Genomic DNA, 17,301 nt, shown 5'->3' on the forward strand with positions numbered 1-17,301 from the left:
CCCTCAACCTTTCCCAACATCAAATCTTTCTCCAGCGACTCCTCTCTTCTCATCAGATGACCAAAGTAGCTGAGCTTTAACTTTAGAATTTGACCCTCCAATGAGCAGTCAGGGTTTATGGTTGACAATATCGACTGATTTGATCTGGCAGTCCAAGGAACTCTTAAGAGTCTTCGCCAGCACCACAATTCAAACGCGTCAATTCTTCGGCGGTCAGCCTTTTTCACAGTCCAACTCTCGCATCCATACATCACAACTGGAAAGACCATAGCACGGGTTATACGGATCTTGGTTGACAGACTAATGTCTCTGCTCTTTACTAGGCGGTCAAGGCTAACCATTGCTCTCTTTCCCAGAAGCAGGCGTCTCCTAATTTCATGGCTGTAGTCTCCTTCCGAGGTAATCTTGGCGCCCAAGAACAGAAAATCTGTCACAGCTTCCACTTCTTGTCCATTGATGCTCCAGGTCTTGATAGGGCAAGACGCCATGATCTTCGTCTTTTTAATGTTCAGTTTAAGCCCAAACTTCTCACTCTCTTCTTGTACGCGCATCAGAAGTCTCTTGAGTTCCACTTCACTTTCTGCCATTAAAGTGGTATCATCTGCATATCTAAGGTTGTTGATACGTTTTCCAGCAATCTTCACTCCAGCTGAAGACTCGTCCAGACCGGCCTTCCTCATGATGCACTCTGCATATAGGTTAAATAGGCAGGGCGACAGTACGCAGCCTTGCCTCACCCCTTTCTCAATCGGAAACTAATCAGTAAGACCATACCCAGTTCTGACTGTGGCCTCTTGCCCTTCATAAAGGTTCCTGAGGAGACAGATGAGGTGAATTGGAACTCCCATCTCTTGGAGAGCTTGCCACAATCTGCTGTGATCTACGCAGTCAAACGCTTTCGCATAATCAATAAAGCAGAAGTAAATGGGTTTCTGGAACTCTCTTGCTTTTTCCATGATCCAGCGAAGGTTGGCAATTTGGTCTCTAGTTCCTCTGCCCTTGCGAAACCCAGCTTGCACGTCCGGAAGCTCCCGATCCACATACTGCTGCAGCCTGCCTTGCAGGATTTTTAACATCACCTTGCTAGCATGCGAAATAAGCGCGATCGTGCGGTAGTTGGAACAATCTTTGGCACTGCCTTTCTTTGGAATGGGGATGTAAACTGACCTCCTCCAATCCTGTGGCCACTGCAGGGTTGTCCAAATCTTTTGACATAATGTATGCAGTGTGTTAACAGCGTCGTGGTTGAGGTTTTGAAGCAACCCAGCTGGAATACCATCAATTCCGCTAGCTTTGTTCTTAGAAAGGCTGGCTAAGGCCCATTCAACTTCACTCTTCAGGATGCCCGGCTCGAGATCAGCAATCACAACCGTCCTATGTTGGGTTTGCACATCCGGGTCCTTCTTGTACAGTTCTTCTGTGTATTCCTGCCACCTCTTCTTTATCTCTGAGGCTTCAGTGAGGTCCTTGCCTCGTTTGTCCTTAATCACGCCCAGCTTAGCACAGAAGCTTCCTTTGATATCTTTGATTGTCTTATACAGAGCTCTTGTGTTCCTTAATTGGCTGTTGTCCTCAACTGCTTGACACTGTATGTTCAGGAAGGCATTCTTATCTCTCCTTGCTATTTTCTGAAAATCCGCATTGAGAACCTTGTATCTTTCTCTTTCCCCCATACCTTTTGCCATCCTCCTTTCCTCAGCTATTTGCAAAGCCTCTTCAGATAACCAGTTTGCTTTTTTGCATTTCTTTTGCTTTGGAACTACCTTAGTAGCAACTTCTTGTATTATATCACGAACATCAGTCCACATCTCTTCGGGCTCTTTGTCTTCTAGATCTAATTCTTGAAATCGATTCCTCACTTCCACAGCATATTCTAATGGAATCTGATCCAGATCATACCTGAAAGGCCTTCTAGTTTTCTGCGTTTTCCTCAATCGAAGCTTAATTTTGGCAACAAGAAGCTGATGATCGGTGCCACAATCGGCCCCAGGCCTTGTTTTTACTGCTTGTATAGCGCTTCTCCATCTCTGCCGGCAAATAATATAATCGATCTGATTCCTGTACAGACCGTCCGGTGAAATCCATGTGTACAGGCGCCTCTTGTACTGTTGAAAATGAGTATTCGCTATGGTCAGGTTGTTTTCTTGACAGAACTCTACTAGCCTCTGCCCAGCTTCATTTGGCTCACCAAGACCGAACTTGCCTGTAATTCCGGATATTTCTTCACTCCCGACCTTAGCATTCCAGTCTCCTATGAGAAAAACGACGTCTGATGATGGGGTGCGGTCTAAAAGGCATTGTAGGTCCGCATAAAATCTCTCAACGTCAGCTTCTTCAGCAGCAGTGGTCGCTGCATAGACTTGGATAACTGTTATGTTGAAAGGGTGACCTTGGATCCGAAGTGAAATCATTCGGTCGTTTTTGGGGTTGTACCCTAGCACTGCTTTGCCCATTCTTCTGTTTACTATGAGAGCGACCCCATTCCTTCTCTTGGATTCGTGCCCACAATAAAAGACATAATGGTCGCCGGAGTTAAATTCTCCCATTCCGGTCCACTTGAGCTCGCTGATACCCAAGATATCAATGTTCAATCTGTCCATTTCTCGCTTGACGATATCCAGTTTACCTTGCGTCATAGATCTTACATTCCATGTTGCTATGTGATATATCTCTTTGCAACATCGGACTTTCCGGTCGCTTCCCGACACATCCACAACTGAGCGTCCTTTTGGCTTTAGCCCAGCCGCTTCATTCGTCCTGGAGCTACTAGGAATCGCCCTTTGTTCATCCCCAGTAACATGTGGGACGCCTTCCAACCTGGGGGGCTCATCTTCTGGTGCCATATCGATAATGGTATTGTGACTGGCCATAGGGTTTTCTTGGCAGGAAATACTGGAGTGGGTTGCCATTACCTTCTCCAGTGAATCACATTTTGTCAGAACTCTCTGCCGTGACCTGTCTATCTTGGATGGCCCTACACAGCAGAGCTCACGACTTCATCGAGTTTCGCAAGCCCCTCCGCCACGACAAGGCAGTGATCCATGAAGGGGCGCTGGCGCGTGGCGCCATCCAATTAGCAGCGTTTTTCCTTCTCATGGCGTATTGCTGTCTTTTCTCTCAGAGCATTTTCCTTTACGTTTCATTAGTCTTCGGACGCCGGGTGGACCAAGACCAAGAGTCCGGGAAAGCTGAGCATTAGCAGTAGTCGCCGTAATGGCGTTCTTGTCTAAACATTTGGAACTGCACGTGAACGTTGTTGGGAGTTTCTTGAGGGCTCTGTGAGCGTTTTTTCCCCCATAAAGTAACAGTGCTGTGCCATCTTCTTTCCGCAAAATAGTTTCAGCTACATGAGTATACATAACTTGGCCCGTGAACCTGCTTCCATACGTCGGCGTTTGAACACGGAATAGGCGGTGGTATCACCTCATTTTCGCGCTTATTAGCTGTCCTTGCACAAAACTTGCACCGTCATGCCGGACCCTCACGATAATAAGTAAACAGTCTTAGCAGTCACCCATACACTTCCCAGCAAAAGATACGAGTAGGGCTTTTATAATGGCTGGGATAACTCTCTTTGGTTAGCAGATCAAACCTAGTTTTGACATCCCCGCTTCAATGCTCAAGCTAAGACCGCGCTAAACAATTCGATGGCGCTTCCAGAAGCGTTGTCTTCTTGCCTGTCAATTTGGCTACTAATTGCGCAATTCCTGAATCTTTTGAGCAGCGTGCCCGCAAAGGCTGTCCTTAAAACCGCGCATCGCACTAGGGGATCGCATATCTTCGTCCTCGGCACGCGCTTCCTAACGCGCAACCAACGCACGACGGTGGCTCGGAGAAAGGTGGGGGCGCACTAGTGTTGCGGCGAGATGCGGTTCAGATGTTGGAGCACTTGTTCCAACAGCATCTGCCGTTGCCGACTTCGAAGGTCACCTTTAGTTTTGTATTATTAATGTGAAAGCATTACTTCGCTATATTCACGGATTTCTGTCCGCAGACCGCGTTAGCAAAATCGTGTCCGCAGCAGTTGTAATTGAGAAGCGGTAGAGGTTAATGAGTGGTGCCAATCGATAGAGGGGGACGTAATATTGTGCCCGAAAAAATAATTAGGTCAATAAGTTAAATAGGTAGTTAATTAGACGCAAAAAATGTAAAAGTGAAGGCGAAAATGGTCTTATTAGCCAATGGCTTGGCGCCGCATTTGAATGTATCAAATACTAAAACAGTTAATCAAATCTGTCAATTAAGGTGACGTCAAGGATGTGATGTCACGCAATCTGAAGTCGAGCCAAGAAATGGCATAGGAAGGGATTGGCGCGCAATTTTAAAGTACCAAAGACCAAAGTAGTTAATTAAGGCAGTAAATTAGCAGTAAATTAGGGTGACGTCAAGGATGTGATGTCAAAAAACCGGAAGTTTGGTTTGGTTTGGTTTATGGGGTTTAACGTCCCAAAGCAACTCAGGCTATGAGAGACGCCGTAGTGGAGGACTCCGGAAATTTCGACCACCTGGGGTTCTTTAACGTGCACTGACATCGCACAGCACACGGGCGCCTTGCTTTTCGCCTCCGTCGAAAAGCTGCCGCCGAGGCCGGGATTCGATCCCGTGTCCTTGGGAACAGTAGTCGAGTGCCGTAACCACTGCGCCGCCCCGGCGGGGTGAAGTAGAAGTAGAAAAAACCGTAAGTAGATCCGAAAAAGGGCATAGGAATGGATTTGCGCGCAATTTGTAAGTACCGAAGACAAACAGGTAAACAAGAAGTGAATTAAGCAACTCGAAGCAACCATAAGCAACCAACAGCAACATCCGTGCTTTCGCATTATTCCAATGCAGATTCTGCAGTGCTCTTTAATTTTGCTATTTCTTAAATAACACCCTTACACGCCACGCAGACATTACCATTTTCGCTTCACTTGAGCCACTGACAGAGCAGCCCATAGGCAGGAGTTGCGGGCTCTGGGCGATACGGTACTCGCTGCTGTAAAGCACTCTCTCCCTAAAATCTATACGTAACGCACACCTCAGTAAAACTTATCGGGCTAGTTAGTTCATAATTAGATTCAAGAAAAGAGTTGCGCTATCGATACAAGGACAAAAAAGAGGCAATACGCACACAAACGCAACTGCGTGTGTGTGCGTCTTGCCTCTTCTTCGTCCTTTTATCGATAGCGCAACTCTCAGCTTCTCCGTTCGCATTCTTTTGTTTTCCGATTTCTTAATGAGATACCATGTGCGAAAATGCATTATTTATGTTATATTTTGTTTTTCCTCGCTCTTTCTTTCTGTCGTGTAGGGTTCCGTTCCAGCAGCTGGTGGTGGGTCTGCTGTCCCACCAGATCCTGCTGCAGACGCTGGCCACGCTGCTGCTCGAAGGCACGCGGTTTCGACTGCCTGCTCTCGCCAGCGTGCTCGCCTGCCCCGCTTCGCCCGCGCGCAGCAAGCAGCAGCCCGGCTCCAACCGCCTCGCCGGTAAGTCATCGCTTGCAGCCACTCGGGGATCGACTTTCGTCATGTGTACTGCGCACAAAAGTCATGTAAACACGATGCGTCGCTTGCAAATAACGTTCGCGACCTGCCATCATGAATGGAATAGCAGAACCTCGCTATAGTAAACTCGGATATAGTGAAGTGAAACTGGATTCCCAACTCATCTTCCGTATACGATTCTGCATTTCCTCCCTCATAATAAGGACATTTTAGCTAAAAATCGAGTGTAGTAAAGTACGTCTGGCCGTGGCGACAAAATGACATTGCCGCGCGCAAAATGATGTCGCCCACGAATTGATATCCCAGTCCCACGAAATAATATCGCCGCACCCGCGCTACTTAAAATCGCGAGGCAATTAAAACAAGAAGTGTTTATTTTATTTTTAATAACTTTACCACCAGGTTTAGCAGCACTCAGGAGAAGCCAACTTTACGTAGGCTTTGGAGCCGTGAGCGAAGCATGCAACGCGCAGGGAAAAGATCAGTCTGCAAACATGGAAAGCAGGCAGCGCGGTCCGTTCAGAAAGTAAAGGAGAGTAAAAGTGCAACGGGAAACAGGGAAGGGAAGAAACGGCTGACCGTTCGCTGCACTGTACAGCACGAAGCACGAGGCAGCGGCGGCAAGAACTAGAGGAGGGGCGTGTGCGCTTTTTCAGCGCTTGGCGGCAGTGCACATTTTTCATCTATTGCCTTTTAAAAGACAGAAACAGCGGAAGATGACGCTGTGTTGATGCGATGTTTTGGTTTTTACATGAAGCCAAACTCATTTGCATTCTTAACCATGTTTCCCTCATGCTTAAGAAGTACTTCCACAAGATGTCAACAAAAATCTTATAACTGAATTCATATACTCTTATACTTTTTCGAGTGATCGCCAGTCAACAAGGTTTTCTTGTCTATATGTTTCTTTTGGTTTCTAAATTTTCCAAGAGATATATTAAATCAAGGATTTGACTTGTCGTCGCTCACTCAAGCTAACGGGACGTAGAGGTCGACCAATTTGAAGATCTTATCCCTAAAAATAATCCAGTTTCCCTCTGTTCATCTGGAATTAATATATTGGTAGGAATGTGTGTGAAGAAATAATCAAAGTCTGCATTCATTTGAGGATAGTCAGCTTTATTGTAGTTCCTTATCTTGGTTTCATGACCGGAGTGCTTATGACAAAATTGTATACTAACTGCATTAGTTTGTGATCATTTTATTCATAGAATTACAAAATGTCACCTACAGTATCAGAAGTGCTGCTGAGAATAAGATCAGTGTATTCGATGGACGGTATGTTAAAATGTTTATTATTATTATTATTATTATTATTATTATTATTATTATTATTATTATTATTATTATTATTATTATTATTATTATTATTATTATTATTATTATTATTAAACAAGACTTGCTCAGTAAGTAGCCATTTAATTACCAGACAACATCTTCATGACCATATCATCTCTAACAACTGATATAGTGAAGACCCTGATATAGTAAAGACTTTTTGCTGGTCCCAGAGAGCGAACTATAAAGGGGTTCTATTGTATGAGCCTCCTGGGAGCGAAGGAGGATACCAGCCACAGCATTGTGTCATAAATGTTCAAGCCAATTTGTTATGTCCTCTTAGTTCTTCACTTATCGTCTGCGGGTTTTTTTTTTCTTTAATCGCAGTATCATCCGCCGACTAGAAGGTGCACATATTGCATTTTACACGCGATTCCTGTGCGGAATACCTGGGCGCTTAACATAGCATAGAGTAAAATTAAAGTGCAGATAGTTGTGAAAGTCAGCAGGAACAATGGAATAGCAGTTGTTCATTAACAGGATTCGTATAGTGGCTATCGAGTGCTGTTATGAACATTAAGCAACCTATTGCACAGGCAGTGCAGAAAGGAAATGGAAGAATAAGTGGTAATATTGAAGCCTCTAATAATCAGTGTCTTACACCGATGTGTGGCCTGTTTTGGCCTTACACTTCCACTGAGTCATTATGACACTACTCTGTAGCGCGGCTTTGAAATTTTATGACAGGACTCGCAGAAGCGTAACAAGGTGCTTTGAAGTTTTTTTCCTACCTGAAATTTATGGCTTTTAATTTTTTCATAATTGCATCGAGTGAGCAGAGTTTTTTTTTTTTCGTTTTTTCTTTCTTTTTCGTAAGGAAGAGAGTTTCTATGACTAGGAGCGCGTTTCACATTCAATCTCTTGCGCACTAGCGACGGGCACTATTTTCAGCTGCTTAGGGAGTTGGCTTCAGCAGTGATATCCCTAGTATTTAAAGCACAACAAAAGGTGCAACATGTGGAGCGAGCCTGAGGTCATATTTTGCTGTGCCCTCCCTCCCCCCTCTTTTTTTTTTTTTTTTTTAGTTGGAAGAGCGCGTAGGAAGCTCACGGTTGTACATTTCAAAACCGTTGTAAGACAGCACGTCGTGCCCATGATTCATGACCATTTAGGACTTGTTAAGATGCAGTATAAATGAGATCGACAACTCTTGCGGCACAGGCGCCCTGGTAGTGTCGCGGTCACAGTTGTCACTACTTCATATGATCCTTCTCACGGGCTCAGGCCAGCTAGAAACGATGCCCGTGGAGCAGCTTCGCAGCCTCCTGTCCGTGCTCGACGAGTCCCACAGTACGGCCACCGACTTCGACGAGAGGCCGGGCCTCAAGTTTCTGGTGCAAAAGGTGGCCCGCTGCGAGGTCGCCGCCAACCTGTTCAAGCAGGCAGCCATCAGCTGGGCCATTCAGGCCGTCGTGTTGCTTGAGCTGTGCCTAGACCATACCCCCGCGGCACAGCCACTCACCATGGACGCCGTGAACCGTCTGGTGGCAGCCGGGGGGCACCACCACGGCACCGTCAGCGACGAAAGATACGGTGAAGACGACGTCGCCTCTGACGTCAGCGATGACGACGAGGGTGGAGGCGCGGGGGAACATAGTCGAAGAACGGACTTGGGAAGCCTGCGACCGGCAAAATGTGAGCAGGAAATTTTCCAGCAACAAAAAGTAAGCAAGGGTGGCAGTCTTGTTGAGAGCAAAGAAGAAGAGGCGAAGTGTGAGAAAGACGCTGAAGGTGACGGTGCAGCCGAAGAGATAGGAGACCTGACAACGGAAGTTGTTGAAGAGACTACTGGAATGAAAGAAGCCGAAGGAGATGCAATTCAACGCGGAACGACACTCGACAAAACCGTTGAGGGAACAGCAACAGAAGAGAGGATTCAAGATGTGAGCTCCAAGCACGGTGGAATTCGGGATGACGATGACCACGGGAGAGGAGATGAAACCGGTGACCGAAATATGAGTGAACAGCCTCCTGCGAACGCGGAAAATTGTGGGGAAATTGTGCGTGGCACTGAACGAATGAGAGACCAGAATATGTCATCATCGTCATCATCGGAGTCAGAACCGGTTATTGACGATGTAACCGGTCAACAGCCGCTTGATGCCTTGGGTGATGAGCACTGCGTGTGGAGGAAGAGGAGGCGGCGACGACTACGCCGAGCACGTCGTCTTCCTAGCGGGTCAAGAAGCACCGGTGAAGTGAGAAAAAACGACCTTAACGAGGTACGCAGCTACGTTATGCCTTCTGTTCCCTTTTCAGTTGAATGCATCATTTTATGTCTGCTTGAAATATGTTGACAGCATTCGCGCCTTGTAGCCATATCGGAACGTTGCAACGTTACCGGGCCATTCTGACTAAACCTGAGTTCTCTGTAGCGATATACGTCGTTGCTAACATTTTCAAGAAAGACAAACCCATATGCGAACACTGCGGAGAGGTGGTCACCATAAACCACATCCTAATATCCTGTATAAAACTCGATCAACTTAGAAAAAAAAAAAAAAAAAAACATTTCCCACAATTCTATAACAACTTCATTCCCCTACACCCTAGCTTACTCTTAGGAGAAAATTCACTGATTAAAACGTCTTCTCTCGCTGATTTTTTAAAAGATGACAACATCCTAAAGCTACTCTAGTGTATTAAAATAATCGCTTGCTTCCTTTCACCAAGCAGATATGTAAACCCCGAGTTTGGCTCACGATGGCCTTAGCTGCCTATGTGCCATAAAACACAACACAACATGCTAACATTTTCAGTGGGACGCATAGTGGCGTTTGTTTTAATTCTCAGTTATCCTAATTCTTACTTGACTCTAACTAACCGTATTTGATGTATTCTTGACGGCTTTGTGCTTGCTCTTCATCCAGAAAGATACGAATGAGCAAAATAATGGGCCTTTGACTAGAGCCTAGTACCTAACACTGTGCTGGTGATCCAGCGCTTGTAACCACATTGGGGGCATATTGGTTCTTGACTTTTCGACAAGGGACAGTCAAGTTACTCATGATTACAATTTTGAGCCTACACGAATATTGTGTGCGTTTGGATGCTCACCTCCTGCAATATTGCATCGCAAACTGATGGTAAGACTTACGTGAGCCGTCATACTGAGCCCAATCTTAGCCGTCGTGTGGATGAAGCTTGCCCAAGGTTGCCGACTAAAGCGGCCATGAATGAAAGATCAAAGAACGTGTATTGTCGGTTATAAGAGAAGGAAAGAAGCGGCTAGAGAAAATGAAGTTACATTACGAAGGACAAGAGAAAAGCGGTATGCTGCGGTCCTCGCGCCTTTCACTCTCGCCCATCGTTATCAGCGCTCCTTCCAGCTTTCAAGGGATGCTATCACTGCCACCAGGGCCGCCAAACTTGTATTGCTCTCGCCCCTAGTGTTTTGTCCGTCCATCGCCTAGGGAAGGTGCTACAGCTTGGAAGCGAAAGTGCTGGGCGAGTGGAGGAGCTCAGCCGGGATGCCGTATGCGGGCAGCTTAGGAAACGAAGTAATGAACAACCGAAAAACCAACGCGCGCGGATGAGGCAGCAGAGCTAGAGTTTAACGCGGAGAAAGCTTGTCGCGCTCCCGTGAGTTAATGTCGACCTATACAAGACCAAGGTCCGAGTAGAAGATAGACCAACTTTCAGAGCTGCCATCTCGGACGCAGTCCGTGGTAGGCCGGGCTCAGCGCGAAAAGGCAGAGTTGCCTGACCGCCGGCTCATGCTGATTGTTTAGCTAAGCCGTCGCCTATAGTTCAGCCACCAAATAGTGGAAAGAGAAATAAATCTAGTGGTGTTCTTGGTTTGTTTAACTGCTAACGTGGGTGGTTGTCTCCGCGTGCGGTTGTCGTCTTCCCTGACGCCACTAGGTGAGCGGCGAAGAATGGAATCCGTATCGGCGGCTGCGCACCTTATTCGCCGACCTGTGCGCCCACTACGCTCGGGTAGCCTCGCCGGAGGCCAAGGAAGGCGCCATCTTGGACAGCGTGAGCGACCAGCCCATCTTCTTCCTCATGGCGCAGCCGGACACCCTTCCGGAGATCCTACCTGACAGGCGCAGGACGCGGTAAGCAATTCGGCCGCTTTATTTATTTATTTATTTATTTATTTATTTATTTATTTATTTATTTATTTATTTATTTATTTATTTATTTATTTATTTATTTATTTATTTTTGCTGCGAGATCCAGCTGTTATGCAAAGCTAAAGTGAGCTCGCTTTAGTGGAGCCCTCCCCGGGGAAATCCATGGCGGCAGCGTGAACATCCGGCCACTTGCAATCACGTGACTAGCACCGCCCACGTTGCCAGTGCCAGGCGCGTGCCCGTTGCGGTCGTTGGGAGAGCCCAGGTTTCGAGTCCGCAGGCCTTGCCGTGAATTCCGATCGCAGATTAGGAACGCTTCCGTATCAACATTTCCTGTTCTTTTCGGGACAGGGCTATTTCGATTGTAGATCGAACTCGCTGATCGCGTCTTCCAATGGCAGATTGGGAGCAGTCGCCGGGTCAAAACCACCTAGTGCAGCAGTCCGTGATGATCCGCTGAAATCGGCGCACCATACCAGAAGTATGCGTGGTGACGTAGCGCGCGACTCTTTCGGGCGATTCGGGGTCTTCCGGTCCCATAGAGTTTCTTACTCTTACCTAGAGGGAAAGCTCTGCTGCCATCTATGGGAGTTTACATGGAGTTTCCAGACGACCAGTTCAGCCACCATGGGCGCTGAAATCATCATGGGCTGGAGAGCTACAGAGTGCAGAACTTTTGGCCAAAACTAATGCAAAGATAAACGTTGTTCTACTGTAGATAATGTCCTATCATTCAATATAGTGAGTATAAATTTTAAAAAGGCAGAGAAACAGCATGTCAGTGTGAGATTTATCCAAGATAAGCGATAGCTCTTTCTCCTGTTGGCTTAGTTTTGAGCAGCCCAGATACTAATATTTCGCACTTAATAGGCACATTAAGAGGAAACAAACGTTTTGGAAATATCTATATGGTTGTGCAATTACTTAAGGAAGTTTTTAGTGGCATTTCGGGAAACCGAAACCTTTTATTGGCGACGTCTGCTTTTGCGCCTTCGCTACTATGGCTTTTGCGGTCTATGTACGCACCTCGAGTTGATGATGATGATGAAAAAGAAACATTATAGTAACGCCACTCCATGCATCCGAGGGAAGCCGACTGTCCCGCAACAAGTAGCACACCGGCCCATGAGTCTTAGCGCGCCCACGGTGGCTGAAGTGCAGCGCCCTCAACTTCCCCTCTAGTTAGTGTAAGAAACTCTATGTCCGGTCCAGATCAGAGGACATGCGCGATAGCGCGCAAAGAACACTGGGTGTTTTATTTATGAGCAGTGAGCGAGCATCCCTGATCTGCGTCGGTCGAAGCGTGTGTTTGAAACGCAGATTGTGTGCAAATGCACTCCGCCGGATTCGGGTACTCTGTCGCGGAGCCGGCGGCGGTGATGGGAAAGATTGAATTTCAACATTAACTTTTCCGCTATAGGTGTTAGGAATCGGCAAAAGGCGGCCAACAGCTGACGACGACAGCTCTTGCCGAGTTTATTACGCGTTACGCCGTAGAGCGCGAAACCTGTGGCGTTTTTGTCTTTCCAAATAGGCTGTCCGAAGGGGTTCACTGAAGAAGAGCAGAAAGTTGGTCTTGTTGGTAAGGGTTCATAATGGATGCTAAAGCGTGAAGCGACGAGCATAGTGAAGCCAGTAAGAGCTTGCGGTGTGCTGTCTTTCTTCAGTGTGCTCGTCTTCTTCTCTTTTTTTTTTTTTGCTTTAGCATCCATCGAGTCCGAAGGGGGTTGGCAAAAGGGTCGAAAGCAGATTTAAATTAGTTTGCGCTGTCGCTTTGCCACGCTGGTCGAGCTGCGTTTATTGAGCTAATTACCCTACCGAAACCATGGTCGGTAATACTGGCGTCACTTTAATCCTGACCGACAAAAATTGCCCCTGCTGACGTCATATGACGCATGATTTGCATTATATTGTGCCACTGCAGAGTTAACCTATTGTACCTTTCTTATCGTCTTTTTTTTTTCTTGCTGTGTCTTCTCCCGCTTTTAATACAGACAGCGTCACATTTTTTTTTTATTGAGACAGTAATATTGCTTGAGGTGCGCAAAGGAAAGCTCAGTATTTTCTCACTCAGTGTCTAAACTCTGAAGTTCTTTCACTTCTTGCATAAGAGACGAGTTGTCTTTTGGAACTTTGCGCGCGTAAGCACAGTGCGGGTCGCAGACTCCTAAATATATGTAACGCAAGGCCACCGGGCCATGGCGTCCCGCTCAGGGCGAACAGCGCCTGCTCCGCGGCAGGATCCGAGCCCACACGCCATCCGGTCCCACTCCTGGCGACGGACTCGTCTTCAGACTCGTCGGAGCCCGAGATGGCCGCGTCCTCTGAGTCGGCGTTGCAGCCCGATCGCGTCTACTCGATCGTAACCGAACGCGCCATCCAGTCCATGGTGTCTGAGTACAAGCGGCGCAAGACGAGACACTCCATGCCGGCGCCCGTGTCCCTGCCGCCATCGTCGACGGCAGCCGGCGGTCTCCGCCACCCGAGGCTTTCGGTCGGCGGCGGCAGTGTCGTCAAGCGGCCCTGTCTGTCCAAGGGCCCGTCGATGGGTTCCGAAGAAGGCGCCGCCTCGGTCGACAGCGCAGGCACTCCGCCGCCACCGCTGCCCACAGAGGTGGAGAATCAGCGCAGGAGCTCCATACTCAAGGTGTGTTGATTGAGAAAAGTTGATTGGAGCGGGTTAGTAACAATTCATAGCTTAATACAGTGCAAAGACGGAAAGGACATTTGAAAAGGCAGTAGCGTACACATTTGTTAGTCCAGCTCTATTTCCGCTAGTTGTCGCCATTTTGAGCATACTGTGCACATCATTGCCAGCGTTCTTTTTTATGCAAACCAATGACATGCGGTATCTACATTTTTCTACCATTGTTCCTTCATAATTGTGTGGCAATTCTTGCACTTTTATAACAATTAAAGATTCATGCTTGGTGTCATCCTCTTAAACCTATAATATACAGTCGATCCCGGATATATCGAATTATTGCATGTATCGAAATCACAGAATATCCCCTTGAAAATCCCATGCAAAATTATAGGAGTCTGATCGCGTTTATCGAAGTTCCGCTGAGCAAAGCATTTGATATGTCAAACTGCGAGCCGCGTCCCTGCAAGGGGCGCTACTCCTAATGTCGCCCCTGCTACCAATTTTCGTGCGCGGAGCCGGGTCGGCTCCCCAACCATGGCCACCTCGTGTCAGAGGTAACGCTGTAACATCGCTTAACAAGGTGAACGTCGTGTCCGCTTGAAAGTGGCCGCCTGTATGGTGTGCTTGTTCAACGCGACACTGCGGTCATGCGGGGAAGCCGGAGTTCAATGCACCCTATTGTCGTGCGGTGAAGCCAGCCTAGCTGACCGAAAGTTTCCTGCGGTAGTCATGTGCCTACTTCGCAGCGGGAGGAGACGGAGAAATCATCTGTATCGTATTTTAACTAAGTTGTTATAGCGTTTGTAGTTGTTATAGTAACATAATTACACCTCTTATGGTGAGCGGCGGCGTTTATCAAAACACCTTCCGCAGCAGCTTTGATGTGAACCTCATCCTCAACGGCACAAGCGCCTGGCGGCGCTAGACTCTAGATGCGAGCAGCGTGATCTTCAACGCTCCGATCTGACTCTTCCAAACATTTAGAGCCCTCGCTCGCGCCCATAGAGCGACACTTTGGGGTGCAGTCCTCTTTTTGGCATCTGGCCCGAGGTGACTCTCGGCCCGCTGCGCGAGTCGCGACGCCCGAGGGGAGAAGTGGCCTACCAGTACGTCGGCGTACAGCGTATCGCTACTGGAAGTGTGCCCCGTACTTTGGTATACCTTATTGATGTTTCTGTGTTACAGAGAAGTTGATCTCTTAATTGGCACGTTTTATATATCGAATTATCGATATATCGAACTATTTTCCGATCCTCTTCGGGTTCGATATATCCGGGAGCGACTGTAAGTTGAGAAGTTCTTTCAGATTATTACTGATTTGATTATAATTAGTGTATGTTGTATCGAATAGAAACCTAATTTGTTTGTGACATATGCATATGAGGTAGAACAACATAGGGCCTTCTGTATTTGTTTTTGAACACTCTTGACATGGTGTGACTTTCAGCTACAGTGTAGATAAATGTCACCTTTGTTCAGTTCTTTCATCTGCCAATAAAATGGGGCTTAGACCTCACTGCCAACTTTTTGTATAGGCTCACTGTGGTATATTGTGAACAGGTTTAAAACAAAAGAAAAGGTCAGAAAACTGCTGGATATTCGGCCAGATTGAGCTGCCATTTGAGTAGAGATTCCATAACTGCAGCAGCAGCTGTTCAAATTGAGATTCCATGAATGCAACAGCATCTGTTCAAACCCATGCCACAATGTGTAATGAAAGCACTTTTGCATTGTTGTGTGTCATGTAAATAGCGTTGTGTGGTGAAAGACTGGTGTGTCTTTGGGGCATCTTCCTTCCCCTCCCTCATTCCTGCTCAGGATGCAGAGGCCCACATTCAAGTCTGGTCCCAGCTAGCTCAATCTGTGCTAGAGCTACATCTGTCCTTCTGTGAGGCTGAGTTCTTGGCTCTCGTTCCTGTCTTCTATGCTGGTGTTGAGGTGCTGATCAACTGCGGGCCCTCAGAGCCTGAGCTGAGAGCACTCACCGCCGACTGGCTGCATCGCGTGGCACTCACTCTGGGCTTCAGTGGAAGTCTGCCATCTTCCAGCAGCACACCAAAATGATTTCAAGCGAGCTTTACACGTTGATGTTCTCTGAAGACACGGCTCAGATATCAAGCCCAGCTTTGTTGTTGTCGATTTTTATTTATACGTGTTAGTGAGAACTGTTCTCAAGAAGTCTTTAGCTTTGTCATCTTTGTATGTGCCCAGCATTGCTGCATTGCATTTTTGTCACCTGAGGCAGCTGTTTTTGCTTGCAGGTTCACTGATTTCATACGTTTAAAAAAAAAAAATATATATATATATATATATATATATATATATATATTTTTTTTTTTTTTTTTTTTTTTTTTTTTTTTTTTCTGAGTGATAAATTTTGCCTCAACTTGATGGGCAGTCTAACCTTGGATGTTGTTCTGCAGTGTTTGGAATTGGAAGCAGTTCACTGGAGCTGAGGTCTGGTTTCTGCGTGTGAGAAGGTGCTTTTGGCTAGTTAAGGTTGATGGCAGCATCGAGAAAATATAGGCAAGTGTTTGAACAAAGCATGGATTTCCATACTGCGAAATTTATTTTTCTCATTCAAAATAATTCGTGTACGTGTGGAGAGTTGCAGATAATAAAGTTGCATACAAACAACTATGACTATCAACAGTTGTTTGCTTCAAGCTTGGGAATGGCTACTGCATAGAAAAGATATGCTCTCTAAGGGTTGCCTTTAAAGGAGCTCACATGTGCAGCTTTCTTTGATGAAACTGCAGCAAGTGGAAATGTTTTTGTATGTAATGTGTGTAAGTCCTTGAGTTTCCACTATTATTAATGCAAAAAGCCACGGTCATCAGCACTGCTAAGTGGCCCTTTTGATGTAATATTTAAACATAATGTAGTTTTATGATTTTGTTGTATTAGTGTCTGAGGCACAGGAAATTCAGTGGTGGAGTAAATGAGAGTGCAAAGCTGGTAATAAAATGCTTACAGATAAACTCTGTATGCATATTAAATTCTACTAGATTACGCATTAAATGCTCTTCAATCTCCGAGCTGAGTCCTCGTTGCATCTTATACAACTAATAATACATAAATATTAAACATGCCTAAAATGCTGTTCATGCTACTCTGTCCACATAAATTTAATCGGAGTTGATGATGACAGTTTCTTAACATTGCTTTTCTGTTACATTTCATGATGAATGAGTGTAAAAGATGTGGAAATCGAATTTAAACAAGTGAGCATGTTGTTCCCAGTTTTCTGCCCTGAGAGGTGCACTGTTGAGCTGCATTGCCTGGCTTCGGCCTTCAGTATCCTAATCTTTTATGCTAAGGCAAAAATATTTTATCTGGTCTACACTTGAGTTCTGTGTAATGCTAGATAGAAGAATATAGGTAGGGTGTACGTTGAAATGTGTCCCATACCTGGTGGCACTTCCGGGAACAAAAAGACGCACATGTGACATATATGATGCAGCACAGAGTTCATATGCATGTTCTAAATGATGTGTTGTTGTAGGTTTAGTAAGCTCCAAGCTTTTCACACATGGTCGTCGTTCTCACACAGCTTTTTTTTTTTTTTTTTTTTACACAGTTCTTTGCTACTGTCAAACTTAAAACTTTCATCTGAATTAAGACAGACGTTCATCTGGTAATAACTGCAATGACTTGAATTTTGTTGGAAAATATTTTTTTCTGGAACATTTTTCAATTAAATATTTTTGTCTGTCACCTGTCTTAAGTGTTTCGGACTTTGTCTGTTCTAGA

General features: G+C 46.1%; 1 protein-coding gene across 2 annotated transcripts in view; it reads left to right on the forward strand.

Moving 5' to 3' along the window:
• The window catches only part of LOC146207727 (brefeldin A-inhibited guanine nucleotide-exchange protein 3), a 102,439-nt gene extending 86,595 nt beyond the window's left edge, over positions 1–15,844 (forward strand). For both annotated transcript variants that reach the window (XM_084590042.1, XM_084590051.1), the window contains 5 exons: positions 5,291–5,466; positions 8,047–9,044; positions 10,687–10,883; positions 13,116–13,548; positions 15,367–15,844. In XM_084590042.1, the coding sequence (XP_084446168.1) occupies positions 5,291–5,466; positions 8,047–9,044; positions 10,687–10,883; positions 13,116–13,548; positions 15,367–15,612 (2,050 nt within the window). In that variant the 3' untranslated portion in view covers positions 15,613–15,844. The remainder of the gene's footprint in view (positions 1–5,290; positions 5,467–8,046; positions 9,045–10,686; positions 10,884–13,115; positions 13,549–15,366) is intronic.
• The last annotated feature ends 1,457 nt before the right edge of the window (positions 15,845–17,301 follow it).

Source organism: Amblyomma maculatum, chromosome 1, assembly GCF_055883805.1.
Source record: "Amblyomma maculatum isolate TAMU_Amacu chromosome 1, ASM5588380v1, whole genome shotgun sequence".
NCBI classification, from domain to species: Eukaryota; Metazoa; Arthropoda; class Arachnida; order Ixodida; family Ixodidae; genus Amblyomma; species Amblyomma maculatum.